The sequence below is a fragment of the Trichosurus vulpecula genome, chromosome 8, assembly GCF_011100635.1.
Source record: "Trichosurus vulpecula isolate mTriVul1 chromosome 8, mTriVul1.pri, whole genome shotgun sequence".
NCBI lineage: Eukaryota > Metazoa > Chordata > Mammalia > Diprotodontia > Phalangeridae > Trichosurus > Trichosurus vulpecula.
In genome coordinates this window covers 55,536,757-55,557,048 of record NC_050580.1, presented here as the reverse complement: position 1 = coordinate 55,557,048, position 20,292 = coordinate 55,536,757, and the positions used below count along the sequence as shown (strand labels likewise).

The window sequence follows — 20,292 nt, the reverse complement described above, 5'->3', positions numbered from 1 at the left end:
TAACAGGTTTTGGTTTTCTTGTCTTCTTAATGGGTGGGGGAGGGGGCAGGGAAAGAATTTGGACCTGAAAATACATTTGAATTTTTAAAAATAAAATCTATTCTCCCCAAATCCAAGTTGCTTTGTCAGACAATTACTACCTTTCTCCACCTTCTCTGTCACAAAATCTAAGACACAGTTAGTCACTTCTCCCAAAGTTCCCATCATGTCACCCCTGTGACTCTTTCTTCCTTGTTAGGGAGAATCATATCTATAATTGAATTTTATCTTGGTTTCTTCACTTTTAGAGCAGTAAATTACCATTAAGGGAAATCAAGGATTTATTATCAACTGCTTTGATTTTGGCAGAAAGAGAGCTCTCCAGCACTGATAACTGTTACAGCATCCCTCTGTGTCAAGCTTATGATCTATCTCCTAAACCAAGGGAGGGGAACCTGTGGCCTTCTAGGTCCTCAAGTGCGGCCTTTTGACTGAATCCAAATTTTACAGAACAAATCCAAATCCAAAAGAAAAATGGCAAATGCTGGAGGGGATGTGGAAAAATAGATACATTAATGCACTATTGGCCCAGAACAAATGGATTTGTTCTGTAAAATTTGGATTCAGTCAAAAGGCTGCACTTAAGGACCTAGAAGGCCACATATGGCCTTAAGGCTGCAGGTTCCCCACCTCTGTCCTAACTCATTGATTTTCTTTTTATGCCCTAATGGTATGCCCTAATGAGGTATATACCTCAAAGACAGCGTTTCTGTTACAGGAAGCACTCTCCTGCTTCCTTCTTCTGGCTGGAACGTGGACTTAAGAGTTGGAAGGAAACTTAGGGTTCGTTGAGTCCAAGCCCCTTATTTAACATGTAATGGAAGTCTGACCAATAGGAATCCAGGCCTTCAAGGAGGCACACTCAGCCTCAGTTCCACAGCCAATTAACAAGCTTTATATTATCACAGACAGGTGAAGTCATTTGCCCAGAGTCACATAACTTTTGTCTGAGGTTATGTTTGGCTCTTAATAAATGCATTTTCTTTTTTTTTAAGGTATGTACATTTTTTTATTTAATATTTTTAGTTTTCAGCATTGATTTTCACAAGAGTTTGAATTACAAATTTTCTCCCCATTTCTACCCTCCTCCCCACTCCAAGATGGCATATATTTTGACTGCCCCGTTCCCTAGTCAGCCATCCCTTCTGTCACCCCACTCCCCCCCATCCACTTTTCCCTTACTTTCTTTCAGGGTAAGATAGATTTCTGCGCCCTATTGCCTGTGTATCCTATTTCCTAGTTGCATGCCAAAACTTTTTTTTGAACATCTGCTTTTAAAACTACCCTCCCTAAGAAGGCAAGCAATTCAACATAGGCCACATGTGTATCATTATGTAAAACTCTTCCACAATACTCATGTTGTGAAAGACTAACTATATTTTGCTTCTTTCTATCCTGTCCCCCTTTGTTCAATTTTCTCCCTTGACCCTGTCCCTTTTTGAAATTGTTTGCTTTTGATTACCTCCTCCCCCTATCTGCCCTCCCTTCTACCGTCCCTGCTTTTTTATCTCCTTCCTCCTTCTTTCTTGTGGGGTAAGATACCCAATTGAGTGTGTATGGTATTCCCTCCTCAGGTCAAATCCGATGAGAGCAAGATTCACTCATTCCCCCTCACCTGCCTTGTCTTCTCTTCCTACAGAACTGCTTTTTCTTGCCACTTTTATGCAAGATAATTTACCCCATTCTATCTCTCCCTTTCTCCCTCTCTCAATATATTCCTCTCATCCCTTAATTTGATTTTATTTTTTATCATCCCTTCATATTCAATTCACCCTGTGCCCTCTGTCTATATATATGTATGTATATTCCCTTCAGCTACCCTAATACTGAGGTCTCATGAATTATACACATCATCTTTCCATGTAGGAATGTAAACAAAACAGTTCAACTTTAGTAAGTCCCTTAAGATTTCTCTTTCTTGTTTACCTTTTCATGCTTCTCTTGATTCTTGTGTTTGAAAGTCAAATTTTCTATTCAGCTCTGGTCTTTTCACTGAGAAAGCTTGAAAGTCCTCCATTTTATTGAAAGTCCATATTTTGCCTTGGAGCATTATACTCAGTTTTGCTGGGTAGATGATTCTTGGTTTTAATCCTAGCTCCATTGACCTCTGGAATATCATATTCTAAGCCCTTCAATCCCTCAACGTAGAAGCTGCTAGATCTTGTGTTATCCTGATTGTGTTTCCACAATATTCAAATTGTTTCTTTCTGGCTGCTTGCAGTATTTTCTCCTTGATCTGGGAGCTCTGGAATTTGGTGACAATGTTCCTAGGAGTTTTCTTTTTGGGAACTTTTTCAGGAGGTGATCAGTGGATTCTTTCAATTTCTACTTTGCCCTCTGGCTCTAGAATATTAGGACAGTTCTTATTGATAATTTCTTGAAAGATGATGTCTAGGCTCTTTTTTTGATCATGCCTTTCAGGTAGTCCAATAATTTTTAAATTATCTCTCCTGGATCTATTTTCCAGGTCAGTGGTTTTTCCAAGGAGACATTTCATATTGTCTTCCACTTTTTCATTCCTTTGGTTCTGTTTTATAATATCTTGATTTCTCATAAAGTCACTAGCTTCCACTTGGTCCAATCTAATTTTTGAGGTAGTATTTTCTTCAGTGGTCTTTTGGACCTCCTTTTCCATTTGGCTAATTCTGCCTTTCAAGCCATTCTTTTCCTCATTGGCTTTTTGGAGCTCTCTTGCCATTTGAGTTAGTCTATTTTTTAAGGTGTTATTTTCTTCAGTGTTTTTTTGGGTCTCCTTTAGCAAGCCATTGACTTGTTTTTCATGGTTTTCCTGCATCACTCTCATTTCTCTTCCCAATTTTTCCTCTACTTCTCTAACTTGCTTTTCCAAATCCTTTTTGAGCTCTTCATGGCCTGAGACCAGTTCATGTTTTTCTTGGAGGCTTTTGATGTAGGCTCTTTGACTTTGTTGACTTCTTCTGGCTGTATGTTTTGCTCTTCTTTGTCACCAAAGAAAGATTCCAAAGTCTGAGTCTGAATCTGCATCTGTTTTCACTGCCTGGCCATGTTCCCAGCCAACTACTTGACCCTTGAGTTTTTCGTGGGGGTACGACTGCTTGTAGAGTAGAGAGAACTTTGTCCCAAGCTTTAGGGTCCAAGCGCTGTTGTTTTCAGAGCTTTTTCTACATAGCAAGCTCTGTCACAGTAGCGTTCCTCCTCCCCTAAGAACTGCCAACCCAGACTGCAACTCAGATCTGAGCCGGCTCTGCACTCCAGCTCTGATCTGCCACTTAATTCCTCCCACCAGGTGAGCCTGGGGCTGGAAGCAACTGCAGCTGTAGTTCTGTAGCTGCACCACCTCTGCTGCTCCCGGGGTGGTGGCCGAACCATGAACTCCTTTCACTCTGTCCTCACAGTTTTTTCCCACTAACCTTCTCTATTGTCTTTGGCATTTGTGGGTTGAGAAGTCTGGTAACTGCCACAGCTCACTGATTCAGGGTGCTAGGGCCTGTTCTACCCGGCTACTGGTCTGGTTGGTCCGGGCACAGCCCATGCTGGGCTCTGCTCCGCTGCTCCCAGCTCCGTGCGATAGACCTTACCCAGTGACCATCCAGGCTGTCCTGGGCTGGAGCCCTGCTTCCCTCTGCTATTTCGTGGGTTCTGCGGTTCTAGAATTTGTTCAGAGCCATTTTTATAGGTGTTTGGAGGGTCCTGGAGGAGAGCTTTAGGCTAGTCCCTGCTTTCTAGCCACCACCTTGGCTCCACCCCCTCATGCATTTTCTTAATATACAATGCTATTCTACCATTTTATATTCATTCTATTCCTTTTGAATAAGATCTCCTTCCAAATCCAGATCCTATTCAGGGATCTCATTGCAATTCTCATTAGTAACTATGAGGTCAAATTTGCCTCTTCCATTAATATCTCTAGTTTATCCTGTTTATTACCCATATTCTTGTGCATTTGCATATAGACATCTCAGTTAACTGGTTTAATTACTGATTTCCTTCTTGGTTTTTATCTACTGTGAAATTCTTCCACATTTTCTACATTGTACCTACTCTACAGTATCTAGCTTGGAATACAGACCCTTTTTTTTCCATCTCATTTCTTTTCTTTTTCATCTAATAGCTTTTTGATTAGATTTGCAAGATTTGGGCAAATAAATTCTTACTGGCCCTTGTTAAGTGTATTCCATCTCCAAACAAGGTTTGGCCTTCCCATATTTTAAGCTATAAACCACAAATCCAAATCCCATTCACAGAATTCTTAATCCCATTAAGGTGCTGTCTTTGTAAATTGCTTCCCAACAAATATAAACAGAACACACTCATATATATAAACTGAACTGCCAGAGAAGTGGCCTCTTTGTGAACAGAAATCAGATGTGTAGTAATTTGTATATTTTGAAAATTATTCATTATTTCCTGTAGCGATTAGCTACATACAATTTATGAAGGATTTTTCACTGAAATTTTGTTTTGTTGGGGTTGAAAGATACCATATCCATGCTAGATGAGTTTATTGAAGAGCCATCCAAACCCCAGTCTGAGTCTGTTGATCAACAAACGCCGTCACTTCCACCCCAGAACCTGAGTTCCATCCAGAGATCCTCCAAGTCATTTTCTGTTTCTAAGGAGGCACCAAAGAAAGGTAAGCAGAAAGAAAGACTTGGTGAGGAAATGAATAGCTAGACAAGAGATGAACATTTCGGCCATCCTGAGAGAGGTAACCGTGGCTTAATTGAAGTTGATAGTATCATCTCTCAGCCACTGGGCATCTGTTGAAAGTAGAGTACATTGTGAAAATTCAGCTTTGTGGTAAAACTCTTCAGCCAATAAGGCTTATTGTTGGAATAAAGCTCACAGAGTTGGAAAGAGACTAGCAGATGGCAGCCTTTCCAGGCCACACATAAAGGATGTACTCCAGCAACACATTTTCTGTCAAGCATTTGCTTCATGTGAAAATGGAGAATAATATTTTATATCTGTCCTGCTACCACCATATACCCTGTCTATGTATATAGACACACATGCACATAAACGTGTGTATGTATATTTGTGTGTATGTATGTATGCACACATTTGTATATATGTGTGTATGTATATGTGCATATATGTATATGTATAGATGTGTGTATGGGCATGTGTATATATGTGCATGTTTGTGTATGTGTATGTGTATATATGCTGCCTCTTGTATATACATATTTTTTGTATGTGTGTGTATGTGTGTATGTGTATATAGGCATGTATATATGTTTGTGTATGTGTGTGTACATTTTATATATATATATACATATATATGCTGCCCTATATATATGTATGTGTGTATTTATATGTGTGTATATACACACGTGTTTGTGTATATATTGTGTATGTGTATGTGTGTATATATATGCTTCCTCTCGTGCGTGTGTGTGTGTGTGTATGTGTGGCGGCATGGTATGGCTGGAGATCTGGCCTTGAAGTCAGGAAGACCTGGGTTCAAGTCCTGCCTCAGACACATCCTGTGTGACCCTGGGCAAATCAAGGCCCAAGACAGCTCTCTAAGCTTGTACAGAGCAGAGGGCGTGCCAGTCAGCCTTGGTAGAAAGTTTCTTCTTGGGAGCCCTGATTGGGATGGAATCAAGGACCAGAACACATCCCTTTAGGACAGGGGCCTCTGGAGCTCCTTCCTTCCCCCACTTCTCCCCACCCCAGGCACCCTCTCCAGGGAGAGCCAGTTGTTAAACTTCAGTGTCAGCAATAGGCATGTATTACAAACCGCAGCCTGCTTTATTGTTTTCTTGTTTGTTGAGACTCAAGGAATTAAGAAAATATTAATAATGCAAATTAAACATAAAAGTGTTTTGTGTGTCTGTTTTTTCCTAATGATTAGACACTTATCAGCATACCTCTGATAAAAGATGTCCAAAAGTCTTAGTTAAAGCTTAAAAGAGCACTGAGACTTGTGAGATGCCACCATACTCACGTACATGCACACACGCATATATACACTTTGTTTATAATTTCTCCTGTCAAGTACTTCAAGAAAGACTGCTTTGGCTTTTTTCCTGGTCTTTGTGTTTGATCCTTAGCCCTGTGGTAACGTAGGCCACTAATGGATCCCTGGGGGTTGCCTAGTGAATTAGAAAACCACAGATTAGCATTATGTTGTATTGCATTTTTATTTATCTTGTTAAAAATTTCCAATGACTTTTTAATCAGTTTGGCTACACTGGTACATTTGACACTTCTGCTACAGGGGTTCTCAAATGTTTTATCATGTGGATCACTAAGTCACACCCTGTATATCATCAATCATGATTATTTTCTATCACTATAACAAAAAAAAAATCAGGTTTATCTTAACTGCTACTACGGCTATGTTTTAAAGATACTAATTTTTGTTATATTTTCCATAGTAGACTCGAATCTATTCTTCAACAGTTGCTCTCACTCTTTGTGACTTGAAGTTTTGACTGGCCAGGATTTAGCACCTTGAGATTCAATATTTAAATGAGTCTTCTGCCTTTCAGGTCTCAGTTTCTCTGGTCCCCTCTATCAAGGACAGTCTCCCAGCTTTATTCTCACTTCTCTGCTTCTTGGGCCTCTCCTCTCCTTTTCCTTTCTCCTCTCATATGGTTTTTTCAGCTTCAAAAGGTCAGATTTCATCATCGGCTCTGGTTTCCTCAGCCTTTCATGGAGTTTCCCAAAGACCCAGCACTATCTTCATGGAGACCACGCGCTTCTTGATGAAGGTCAATGCTGTTCAGGTAAGCAGAGAATAACCCCAAAAGGTGTTCAGTGAGTTACTTATTTCATTCATATGGTACCTTTTAAAGTTCATCCTAGAGTGATCCAGTGGTAGACGTAAGAGCAGAAGCATCAAGGTGTTTCTTATAAATAGCGTTATTCTTCAGATCTGGCTGTGAAGGCGCACTAGACACAGCTAATCTGTTCCGTGGAGAGTCGAAGAGTAACACTGTGAGATTGCTGGTGTCTTTGTATAATGTGAGCTCTAACACAAAGAGCTGCATTTGCAGAGCTTGCCTTGTTTCAGGAAGATGGATGGAGGAAAATGGGGACAAAGCAGTTCTTCCCCAGTGAAAAGACCATGCCAATTTAATGTAGTATTTGTTATCGGAAATGATCACTTAAATATCCAAGGTTATGGGTCTGGAGCTTGGAAAAGTAAAGCTCTGAACCATCTTGAGGCTTCTTGCCATTGTGTCTGCCCTTCCTAGGGTAATGAAGTAGAATGCTTTCTGCTCTTAGAGAAAGATCTGGTCTTCAAGACAGCTCTCTGGGACAGACAGCTGCCTGCCACAGTCATCCTGGTGTCATGCTGGGGATCAGAGTTTGTCTCCACGATAGGTTAGTCACTTGGGAAGCTTGCTTCTAGTTTGTAGGATTGTAGGTCTAGAACTAGAAAGACTCCCCTTACAGATGAGAAAATGGAGGCCCAGACAAGTTAAGTGATATGCCCAAAGTCACACAGGGAGTCAATGGCAGAGTTGAAATTTGAACTCAGGTCCTGTGACTCCAAGGTCAGTGCTCTTCGCACGGCACTAAACTTCCTTTCAGGTCGTGGATAACATCTGTAATGTGGATGTTTTAGGCACGGTGAGGACAGCCATGTTCTTCTTTCTCTTGGTATTCTCAGAGGGAGACAAACTTCTGGGCCAGATGAACTAGGGGGCTGACCCTGTATAGCCTTGCCAATGCCCCTAATACTCTGTCTGTTCCTGCTTTTTTTTCAGTATGTCCACAGAGTGCTCGCACATGAACTGCTGTACCCCCAAGGAGGCCCTGGCTGTGAATATTACTTGGTCCTGGCACAGACACACCTTCTCAAGAAGGATTTTGCCAAGGCAGAAGAATACCTCAATGCAGCCAGCCAGATGGATTACCTGGTATTTATCTTTGCTAGGTCCTCTCATTTTGGAAGGAAGATAGGTGTAGCAGTGCTCACTGATGGGGGTCAAAGGGAAGAGCCCTGGTGGGTGTTTCTCAGTTTCTGGGTGAAAGTGAGAGGGAAGCTCCCATCGGTGTCCTCATGTGCCATGCGCTGAACAGGACAGAGGAGTCCCTCCCTGTTGGATGGGTCGCTTGGCCTGTGACTTGAATGATAACATTAACCCCATTCCAAGGGCTCCCATTTGCTAGCTTGCTCAGTGACTGTTGTTCTTCCTTTCTAGAACCCTAACGTCTGGGGTTTGAAGGGACACCTCTTCTACCTGAGTGGAAATCATGCTGAAGCCAAGGAATGCTATGAGCGAACTGTTAGTTTTGTAGTGGATGCTGCTGAAATGCACTTCATCTATCTGCGACTGGGATCCATTTATCTTGAAGAAGGAGAGGTGAGGAATGCCAATAGAGAAATCAGGACTGGCTCGGTTTCTTCCTGTTGTGGTGGCTGTAAGAAAATTATAGTGCCTTGTATTCTAATTTGTGAAATAACCACATCTTTTTGTGGTTATGAGGCAAATAAAGTTGTGAGAAGAAAACTGTTCCCTTTTGGACAGTATGGTATCATTGGTAGAGAGCCAGCCTTGAAGCGGGAACACCTGGGTTCAAGTCTCAACTCTGATACCTTCTGGGCGTGTGACCTTGGGCCAGTCACTGGATCTTTCAGTGCTCCAGGCAGATCTCTAGAACGAGAAGCTGCCAGGACGTTTCTCCATCTGGGAGTTCTCTGTACCTGGTGTGAATCATAGGTCCAGCCCCCATCCAGAGCTCTTATTTGTTGTCACAGGGCATGGTATCTTCACTGAACTTCTCCTCAAGACAGCACTGCTCTAAGGAAGTGATTCTCAGGGTTGTTGGCTCTCCTGTTGCCTGAATATCCGTTACAGCCACATGTCTCCTATTTAAGATGAAAGAGGACAAAATCTGTTGAATTAGACCCAAAGTCGACATGTTGGGGTAAAATGCACTGGAGAGGACTTGGGAGGCTTATTGTTGTGAATGGGCACATCTAAGGAACCTGAATAGTGTGTGTCTGTACCAGATGTAGTTTATGTTCTCACCCTCCAGAAAGCTTCAGACATACCTCCTGAGAAAGCATTGTTCTAGACAGAGCAGTGACCTCCAGGAAGTCTTTCAGTAACCCTCTCCTCTTTCAAGGCATTTTGTGGGAAGAGGGGGTACTCCTGACTTGAAGGCATGATTCAGGTACTTATCTGTGTCCCCCAAAACTGTTGGTAGATAAGGATGGCATTGCTCTCACAGAAATCTCTGGCTTCTCTGGAATTTCTGCCTGGACAAAGTTGGGGTTTTTTTTTTGAATATGTTTCATCTGGTTTTCTTACCAGTCCCTTTGTGATAGTTAGCATACTTACAGAAGATGTGGATGAAATCCAATCACTCATTTACCTCACACTGTTTTGGAGAGCCGTTATATCACAGACCATCATGGTGCCTGCTTGCTGTATGAAGTCCATGATTTCCCATTGATGGAAGCTTAGAAATAACTCTCTTTCTACAGAACGAAAAGGCAAAGAACACCTACATGTTGGCTTGTAAAAAATTCCCTTCGTGCCTCACCTGGCTGGGAGTGGGAATTGCCTGCTACCGGGTAAGAGAATTAAGGTCTGCGGGTGGTTAAAAGTCTGCTTTCCTTCTTCAGGAGTCACCTAGGTACCTGAGTTGTTGTGACCACACCATATGAACTTCAGAGCAGCGCTCCCCATAGTGAAAAGCTCTTCTTCACACTTGTTGAGGGAACCAGAGCTTAATAAGCAGAGCAGAATCAGCTTTTAAGCTCAGGTCCAATGGTTATGTCAACATACTTTCATGCACTATTGTTTCATTAAGGAATTACTTTAAGAACTGCCTTGGAACTCCCTAATCTAGTGATAGTTAGCTGTGGCTTATTCATATTCCAGAGGGACTGCTACAGAAGGCTGTTAGGTACATCTCCTTCCTTCTAGCCAAGGCTGGGGTTCTAGCTAGCAAGCCTTTGGTCCATTTTGGCCTTAGAGTCCCTTTACTTTCTAATTAGAAAACACTGTGAAAGGGGAAAGGAAAAAGAAGAAGGTTCCACTGAGGAGGAAGGTCTTGTTTGTTCCCTGGAATGGCTTTTGGAGGGTTTTAGAAAGGGCTCACAGTGCTGTAAGAAAGCAGCTCTTATCTCTAAGGTCCTGTCTGCTCTGGGGCCTCGGGCTATGCTTTTAATGTAGCCCCTAAATACCTATTCCACTGACACATGCAGGCCCTCAGAAAAGCTGCCCCAGGTATGGGCATTGATGGTCAGTATCTGCTCTAAAGTGTAGCTTATGAATCCCCATTGATGTATGTATTGACGTATGATACCAGCCAGCCAGAGGACACATCAGTACAAAATAAAAGACATTTATCAGACAGAATAGCAAATAAAGTGGCAAAAGGGTCCTCTAGTGCACACATGGGATACGCTTTCCGATAAGTGATCATACCACCATTGAGGAAAGGCACACATGCTGAGAACATGTGTGACAGGGAACCTAGGTGAAGGGGAACTGCCAGGAAACCATGTGGCCAAAAACGAAGAATAGAGGGCACAAACGTAGGGAGCATGTGAGAGGGAGGGAACAAGCATTAAGTGACTTGCCCAGGGTGCCACATCTAGTAAGTGTCTGAGGCTGGATTTGAACTCTGGGTCCAGCACTCTATTCACTGGCCACTTAGCTGCCTCTGTAGAAAGCTGGATTCTCAAATATTCTCAATGCTCACAACAACCCTGGAAAACAGGTGCTATTAACATCTCCATTTTACAGTTGAAGAAACAGAGGCAGACAGAGGTGAAATGATGTACCCAAGATCAGATGGCTAGATTTGAACTTTGGTCTTCCTGAGTCCTGGCCCAGTGCCCTATCCACTGGGCCACCTAACTGTGGTCAGGGTCAGGGAAACTTGCACCCCCCAACACTGAACAGCTGCTGGTGTCTTCTGGTAATGGTAGCATACCTGCTGGGCAGTGATACTTCTTCTGGACATCTGTGCTAATTTACATAGCTGCTCACAGCTACCATCAACTGGGCTCTTTGCTCCTTCTGGTCTATTAATATGTAGTGTTTAGGAAGCCTCTCCCTGATAAGGGGATGCTTTTAGTGCACAGCCTTGTGCTGGGAAATTACCTAATAAGGAAGTCAAAAGGCTGTGGTTAAATCTATTCCTTCGTTGCTCCCTGTTCCTGCTCAAAAAATTCTATGAGATCTATACCTCCATTCCCACAATATACTTTTGTTGGCATGCACATCAAGGTGGGGCATTCTTTCCTTTATTATGTGGATCTGCCAGCAACAGAAATGCACATCCTCTTTGGTTGACCTCCGCCCAGCACAGCTGGGCAGCTTCTTTGTACCAACAAAGGTATACCTCGCTTAAACTGCTCCTGCCATACATCATAACCAACCCAATCATAAGATTAGCCAAACCCTACTGTAATGTTATGTAATTGGTTACCCATTTATAACCTTGTTCCTATGAAACTGACAGCCCTGGACAGTGCATTGTCCTTTTGTGGAATCAGTGACATCAGTCATGCTCTACCAGCATTGTTAACAGGCGTTCACCATGTGTGTGATTTTCAAAGTGCAGTGGAACTGGGCGGGGGGGGTCCCCAAACCCTTCCAGGTAGTCTGTGACGTATTGCCATTTGCTTATTAAATACTTCTCCCTTTTCCAACTATCTATGTGTGTGAGACCAAATTTTCTTCATATGTTCCATCCAAAACAACATTACAACAGATTGACTGGGCAGAAGCAGATATGAGAATCCAGATGTCTAGCTAGGTAGCCCAAGGGACAGAGTGCTAGACCTGGAATCAGGAAGACTCAAGTTCAAATCCAATCAATCCTTACTAGCTGTGTGATCTTGGGCAAGTCACTTTATCTCTGTTTGCCTTAGGTTCCTCAACTGTGAAATGTACCTCCCTCCCAGGGTTGTTGTGAGGATCAAATGAGAGAACATTTGCAAGATGCTTAGCCCGATGCCTAGCATGTAGTAGACGCTATAGAAATGCTAGCTATTATTATCATGGTCTTCTGTTAAGTTAGATGTTAGATAAATTTACACAAATATGTTGAATAATGCCATTCTTCATTATTTTATTAAATTAATATACTACATATTACTTAATAAATTGACCCATATTAATAAATATTTTATTATCAGTTTCAGTTTCTAATATGGTAACTATCAATAGATAGGACGCAGTAATAAAAGCTGCTTGAAGTCCTCAATAATTTTTAAGAGTGTAAAGGGGTCCTGGGACCAAAAGGTTTGAAAACCTCTGCCCTCAAGCAGGGGAATGACAGTCCCTGTCCCTGTCCTTCTGCCTACATTTTTTAAGGGAAAATGAAAACTTTCTGGCCTATTCTAAGAGCATGTTGCTAGAATAGGACTTTCAGATTCACATCATTAAGAGGAAACTTAGAATTGAACTTGACAAGCACAGTAGCTGGAGGGGAATTATGAAATTGTGCTTATGTGTCTTTGAGGGTCTTAGATATTAAGAGGACCATAAGCATTTGCTGGTTTTTACTATATTGACTCTTAGCTCATATGTTGCCTTTCCTTTGTTAAGCTGGAGGAGCTCACAGAGGCTGAAGATGCTCTTTCTGAAGCTAATGCCATGAACAACTACAATGCTGAAGTGTGGGCCTATCTGACTCTGGTCTGTCTGAAAGTGAGTCTCCAGCTCCCCACAGACAAAGCCCCTTCCAGGGTAGAGAAAGAAGAATGGCAGGATTATTATTTAAAATACTATGTTTTTGCTGGTCAGCAAAGGTGTTCACTAGAGAGAAACGACTAACTTTACGTTCTGAGAATTACCGTGTTCTAAAGTGCTTGCAAATGAGAGATTCCCCTGAGCTCAGGTTGTGAGGAAGTTCAGACAATGGAGGGGCTGGGCCTGAGGGGTCATGCTTTTAAAGGCTGACCAAATCAGATCCCATTTGGTTCTGTGTAAGGAATGATGGCCCTTTCTGTGTCTTTCTATCCTGACAATCTGGTAGGAATTCCTAGTCCTCGACATAATGCATACATGGAATTAGAGCCTACTGGCCTCACTCCATTAGGTTCCTGATCAGGGACATCAGTGGGCCGCATGATGCTAGAATTCCAGGGAGTCTGGGATTTCTAAAAAAAAGAAATAAATGAATAACTGGAATTTTCTCTTTGTGAGTAAAATTCTTGAAAATCAATAACCTTGGAATTACCTTGGAAAGCATCAGGACACCTGAGTTCTAGGGCTAGTTCTGCCACTAAATGGCCATATCACTTGACTCCTTTTCACTCTGGGTTTCAGATTCCCTGCCTACAAAGAAGAGGGAGAGGATTAGCTGATGTTTAAGGGCTTTTCCAGCATCAGTGTTTTTTAATTATATCATTGGTCTAGCAGTTAGATAATTTTCAAAGTGTCTTCATAAACATTACCTTATTTGATCTTCACAACAACCCAGATTTGCTTACAGGTGTCCTCAGCATAAGTTGCCCCTACTATCCCCATTTGTCAGTAACAGTTATCCCTTCAACACCGAGACTTTCCCCATCGTGGTTTCGATATATCTTGGGTCGATATGAAAAATTAAATGGGAATTTGGGGGGAGTTTTGTGGAAGCCACTGATGATGCATAAAAGCTAGCAGATGACAGAAAATGTTTAGTAACTCAGAAATGCATAAAATATATGTATAGTATTGTATTACATCAACATATTTTATCTTTTAATAGCATAATAATTCTCCGGTACAAAAGGAGGGCCAAAAAGTTTTACACAGATTTTCCAGATCGAAGGAATGCCTCGCCCCGAACCCCTAAAATGTGGAAGGGAATCTCATTAAGCCCTTCATGGAACAATACCTTCATTGTGATATTGTAGAGCTAATTGGTACTTTGTGTATATTTTCATGGAACCAACTAAAGACATAGGACCCAGGAGGTTGGGGACATCAATCAACTGGTACTTTCTGTGTCTTATGGCTAGCAAATGACCTCTTGCTCCCCTAATCCTAATGCCTGTGATTCAGAAATGACCTCTGGGGAAGTCAAAGTCCCTTTTATTTGTACTCCTGTTCCCCACTTTCCTCCTGTTCTGCAGTTCCTACCCGCTTCCTGGGCCACCACCCTTCACTTTCCCTCAACCCTTGTGACACCTTCTCCTTATCCTGGGTCTCTGGGTCTTCTCATACTCTCTCTCTCTTGCATTCATGAGAGTTTAGCTCTCTCCATAGGACACCACATCCAAGACTGACCTTCCAGTGTGGGTTGTTCATTCTCTCATGCCTTCTGACCAATGGGACCAGCAGGAGGTGTTGGCACAGTCCTTGGTCCCTTTGATGCCACCTCTCTGTGACCGCTCCTCCTTCGACCTTCACTCTGTCTTACCCAGTACAGTTGCACATTGCTGTAATCTACCAGACTTACGTCCTATTCAAGGTGTTCATTATCTGGCTCACAGGTTTTTTCTCCACTCCAAACACTGCCTTCAAACCACTAGGGTCCCCATTGTTACGAACAATGAATCCTGTCAAGTGTTTACACGTATTTGGATTTGCACTATTCGAAGTTTCAGTTATATAATATATGGTCCTTGGTTTCAGCCCACTGGAAATATACAGTGTGAATCTGAAGGATGCCACCACTTAATAGGATTCATGAGTCACACTAATTGGGACCTAGCTGTACTTGAGTATTTAAATCTGTTTATTTATGTCTCCTCCAACAGCAGCCTTGCCTCTCAGACAATCAACCTGCTCAGTTCTTGTGATGTGCATTTTCATTCTACCTTAGTCACCTACAGGGATGGAGCAGATCTTAGATCTCGCCATTATTCCTATCTGATGATGTCTTCATGATCTCAAACTCAAAAATTTCCTCCTTTGATCAGATCCTTCTCTCCTTCCATCTCTCTTTCCACTTCTAATCTTGTGCTACTGAATGGGGCTCGAAGAATTTGTTCCGCCAGGCTGATCAGATACACTACACTCTCAATCGAGGCCTCCCTGCTATACCCTGCCTTTTTAAAACCACTTTATTCTTCCCTGATGAACTCTGCATCATGCTTCCTGCCATGACTGTTCTAGCCCCCCTAGTACTCTGTTCTCCTCCATTGTAGCAGATGGCCTCATTTCCTACTTGACTGAGAAAGCGTGGACTCTGTTGTTCCAACTGCCTATCTCAGTACTCCTCTCTGAGGATGAGACGTTGATCCCTGTAGTTGTACCCTCCTCCCATCTCCTCCTTGTCTTGAGATTGCCCCTTTGCTTACTCCCTCTCTATTTCATCATCAATCTCTCCTTATCTGTTAGCTCCTTCCCTGGTGCCTACAAACATGCCAAGGACTCTTCCAGTGCATTAGATTTTCCTCACTCATATGAAATCATGAATCTTTCAAAATATTAAAGTAGCTGTGTTTATTATACATAATCATCACTTGCTGCTGTTTTGTTTTCAGGCTGGGAGGCAACTAGAAGCAGAACAGTCCTACAAATACACATTAAAGGTTTGGCTCTGATTCTCCTATTGGTCTGGCTGCATTACCATAAGAAGGGCTGGTTTAATTCAGGAGGAAACTGCTGCTGTTCTATCGTGTTTTACCTGAGAATTATCACTGTGAGATTTGCTCATATTTCCTTTTTTCATGGAGCTGCTGGTTCTATAATCAGAGTTCCTTTACTAAGTGATTGTGAGCATTGATACCTGGGATAGTGTAATGAGCACTGCATTGAGAAGTGGTGTGGGTTCCACCTCCATCTCAGCCACAAACTAGCTGTGGGATTTTGGAAGGATCACTTAATCACTCTGAACCTTAGTTTACTCATCTGCTAACGAAGGAGTTGGGCTAAATTTAAGACCCTTCCTCGCTCTAAGAGTCTATGGTTGTCAAACTGGGACACTTCTCATGGGCCAAGAGATGTGGTTTATTGCTTCTTTGAGATCTTTGAATGGTGTGCCCATGAGGTACTTAGAAGAAAGCACGAAGTTATGACAGCATCTAATCCTAATGAGTAACGGAGGCAGGGTGGTTTGGTGGGGAGGGCTTGAGTGGTTTGAGATGTGCTAGTAAAACCTTACCAACTTCATCAGAGTGTGTCCTATCCATTTAAATGCAGCTGAAGCTGAAGGATGAGGCTTTGCTCAAGGAGATCCACATGGTACAAGAGATGGTTGGCTTTGGGGATCCTTCCTTCTGATGACGTCTTCCAGATGGAGCTTCTTTTGTCTGACTCTACAAGAAAGAAACATCCCTGAGCCTCTGAATCCTAAAGGGGTCAGACTAGTCCTGGGGCTGAAGAACAAGACAATCTGCCCCAACAATTGTTTCATTTGGTTTTTCAGTTGTTGTTTTTTGTTTTGTTCTTTCCTTTTGTTGTTGTTTGTTTAATGTTTCTTTTTGTTTCTTTATTACTGTTACTCAATAAGGCTAATAAAAGATAAGCAAGAAAATACGAAGTTCACCCAAGTCATCGATGAGTACATAGAGAAGGTAGTAGGGAGGATGAGGTAAGAGCAGGCACGACCAGGATTTCTGGGGGGGGAATGAGAGCACAATACCAGGAGGCAGAACTGGTTTCTGATCCATGTCCTGCTATTTACTAGCAAAATAGGTGCCCATCTAGGAAAATTCTTTCATCACTCTGAACCTCAGTGTCCTCATCTGCAAAATGAGTGGATTAGACTCAAAAATGACTCTAAGATCTTCCAGGTCTAAGATGTTATGATTGTATGGAATCCCCCTAAGACTGAGGAGTGGGAAAGCAAAGTAATGCCACTAGCCAGGTTTACTAATGGGAAGGTATGACCTAAAGACATAATTTTCTAGTGGATATGGTCCTTGCTTTGGAGGAAGAGGAAGTGGTTAATATAGGCAAATTCCACACAGATCTCTACCTGAGGAAGAGCAGAGAAGCACTAGATTTTTATCTAACCCAATGGGGTCCATGTGTTTTAACAATCCAGCCAGCAGCTGTTGTGGGGGTGAAAGACCAACAGGAGCCCAACAACAAGCATGCTGCCAAAGCCCAGGTTCTTTTGATCTGCTTTACTAAGGAAAGCAACGTTAAGGGGTTAACAAGCTTACTTTAATTCAGTATACGGATATCACTCACTTAGTTCAGGGGAAAAAGGCAGCACCCTGAACTTCAGAGCAAATACAAACAAATTACAAACAGACCAAATACAATTCATAATTACCAAGAAAACCAAGTCCAGACATCCGGGCAAGCTGGAGGGCTCTTAACTACAGAGCTGCCCGGAGTCTCCACATCAGCACGCCACTAAGAGTCACAGCCCCCAGCAAATGGCTCTGTCTTTTCTTTTTTTATACCGTTTCAGACATCATTAAACGTCATCTGAGCGACCAGAACTTAGGCTCCTATGATTGGCTCTGGAGTTAGCACCTTCTCTTAGGGCCCTGGGAGCTTCACACCCACATAGGCTTAGCACCTAGTAATTAGGGGTTTGGGGTAAACTTAGGAGCAAAGATCTAATCAGGCCTCCCTTAGTTAGCCCCACCTGGGGCCCCACCTTAGTTACCAATTCACACCCACATAGGTTTAGCACCTAATAGGGGTTTGGGCCTGGGGCTTAGCACCTAGTAAGACTCAAAGACACTTAATCATTTTAAAACAGTAAGAAAGTCCCAACTTAATTGATATTACACCACGTGGAGTCCCCCACTACATATGTCACCCTAGGCCCTCAGAGCTAATCAGATACATGGCCCATTGCCTACCTGAGTCATAGCACAGCAAAAAAGGAAAGTGTCAAGTAGACATGTAACTAATACTCTACACCAGAGGCATCAAACATGCAGCCCAAATATATATGTGTGCCTATGTATGAATGTATGTGTGTGTGCATGCCACTCTCCAATAGATAAATGGTCAAAGGACATGAATAAACTGTTCAAAAGAACTGCTAAGTGTTCACTACCACCTCAAAAAATGTCCCGAATCAAAGCAACCCTGAGGTTTCACCTCACACCTTGCAAATTGGCAAAAATTATAACAAAAAAAGGCAACAGTCAATATTAGAGGGGTTGTGGAAAGATAGGCACACTAATAATATTGTTGGTGTAGCTGTGAAATGGTATAACCATTCAGGAAAGCAAATTGGAATGAGGCAAATAAAGAGAATAAATTTCCATACCCTTTGAACCAGAAACTCCATAACTGGGCTTATACCCTAGGGGAGCCATTATCTATAAGTAAAAATCTCCATATACTCCAAAATATTTATAGCAGCATTTTTTGTGATCACCAAGAATTTGAAGGAAAATAGGTGCCCATCTACTGGGGAATGGCTAGACAAATTATGATACATGAATGTAATGGAATATTGCTGAGCTGTAAGAAAGGATGCATGCGATGAATACAGAGAAGAACGGAGAGATGTATATGAATTGATGCAGAATAAAGCAGAGTCAAGAAAACAACATACACAAGGACCATGACATTGTAAATGGGAAGAATGGCATGCCAAAAACTCCAAAGTAAATGTAACAAAATTATAAAGACCAAACAAGACTCGGAAAGAAGAGATACAAAATAATATTCCCAACCTGTCTCTCCATAGAGGTGGCAGGTCTACAGGTGTTACATGCTGCACAAAGTTTTGGACTTTTTCAATGTATCAATCAGTTGTGCCCCCTGCCCCCCCAAAAATACAAATAACAAAATACATTTGTCATGTGGGAGGAGGCTCTTAGGAGGAGGGCTGATACTATGGTGATGTAAGAAATGGAAAAAATCAATAAAAACTTACATAAAGACCTTCACTATCTGGTTCCTGCCCACCTTTAAATTTTATAAAAATTTCCTTTGATTAAATCTGTTATGACCACTGTTTCTCCACGCTTGGTGAGCAAATTAAGCAAAAAGTGAGAAGAGGCTTTTCTACTCACCAAGGCCAGCCTGTCTACATAGGCCTTTGATCTCCTTGCCCATCCCTTCTTCAGCAGATTTCTCTACAATCTCTCCTCTGCTGCCAGCGGCTGTGGCTTTGAAATGGCCAGAGATGGCTGAATGCCACGGAAAGTGAAAAGAAAAAGAAAAACCCAAAACACGGGCCAGGCGGAAGAGTAAAGAACAGCTCCATTTATTAAATTGAGGGACAGGGCTCATATACCCTTTTAGGCAAGCAGAATCAACAATTCCCAGTGTGAGGCATTTGCATAATGCATGACTTACTTCCTTGTGCCTTTGTTCCCCTTTTGCCCTAAACAATATTGTGTTAATAGCCCACAGGTGGTATTTAGCATGTGTGTGTCATGGGGATTTTTGAGAGAGCATGTGTGTACCGAGAAGGCTTGAAGAGCCTTCATCCTGAGTAGCACATGTATGTGGAGGGAGGAATGGAGAGCCCACGTGCCGAGTTATCAGCCCAAGGGCAAGAACAGGCCTCTGGCCTGTATCTTATCCCAGAATGGACTTTCTTAGAGCTGGCCCCTCTACACTCCTCTATAATCTTCAAGCATTTTCCCAATACCCACAAACATGCCCAAGTCTTCTCGACCCTTAGAAAGCCATTACTAGACCCATCTAGCCTCCTATATCAGTACTCCTCTTTACAGCCAAATTCCTCCTCTCTCGCTTGGTAATCTCATCAGCTCTCAGAGATTCGATTTTTCTATCTGTGCAGCTTCCAGGAGAGGCTCTCAAGCTCCAGACTCACATCAGCAATGGCCGAATGGACATTTTGAACAGGATTATCTTCGAGGCATCTCAGAACCAGAACACATCTTCCTCCCAAATCTTCCCCTCTCCTGAACTTTCCTCTGTCTGTCCAGAACATCACCATCCTCATAGTACTCCGGAACATAACCTCTTAACTTCTTACTCTCATTCTGCTATCCAATCAGGTGCTAAATCTTACCACTTCTATTTTCACAATGTGTCACATACATATCCCCTTCTGTCCACTCACATAGATAGCCCTCACCCTTGTTCAGGCTTTTTGCCTAGATTATAATAGCCTTCAAACTGGTCTCCTTGGCTTATCCCGCATTCCCACCCCCCCATGCTAATCCATCTTCCACAAAGCTACTGAGGTGATTTTCCTAAAACATAGGCCTCACTATATGACTCCTGAACTACTGAATAAATTCTAGTGGCTTCTTATTACCTCCAGGTTCAAACATAAAGTCCTTTGGCATTTAAAAGTTCTTCACAGTTCTGCCTTTCCCATTTCTGACCTTTTATTCCCCGCCCCCATTATTGAGATTCTCTGTTTCCTCACCCCAACCTCTTACATTCTCTGGTTTCCTTCAAACCATGGCTTTTGTCCCACTTTCTGTAGGCCTTAGCCAGTTCTCCTAGCTGCTAG

The 20,292-nt window shown here is 42.4% G+C and overlaps 1 protein-coding gene across 1 annotated transcript in view; it reads left to right on the top strand.

Moving 5' to 3' along the window:
• CFAP70 (cilia and flagella associated protein 70) overlaps positions 1-16,286 on the top strand; it is an 85,671-nt gene extending 69,385 nt beyond the window's left edge. Inside the window, exons 20-27 of the mRNA XM_036736508.1 lie at positions 4,496-4,651; positions 6,634-6,755; positions 7,743-7,895; positions 8,181-8,342; positions 9,470-9,559; positions 12,552-12,653; positions 15,422-15,469; positions 16,080-16,286. Coding sequence (XP_036592403.1) covers positions 4,496-4,651; positions 6,634-6,755; positions 7,743-7,895; positions 8,181-8,342; positions 9,470-9,559; positions 12,552-12,653; positions 15,422-15,469; positions 16,080-16,160 — 914 coding nt within the window. The 3' untranslated portion in view covers positions 16,161-16,286. The remainder of the gene's footprint in view (positions 1-4,495; positions 4,652-6,633; positions 6,756-7,742; positions 7,896-8,180; positions 8,343-9,469; positions 9,560-12,551; positions 12,654-15,421; positions 15,470-16,079) is intronic.
• The last annotated feature ends 4,006 nt before the right edge of the window (positions 16,287-20,292 follow it).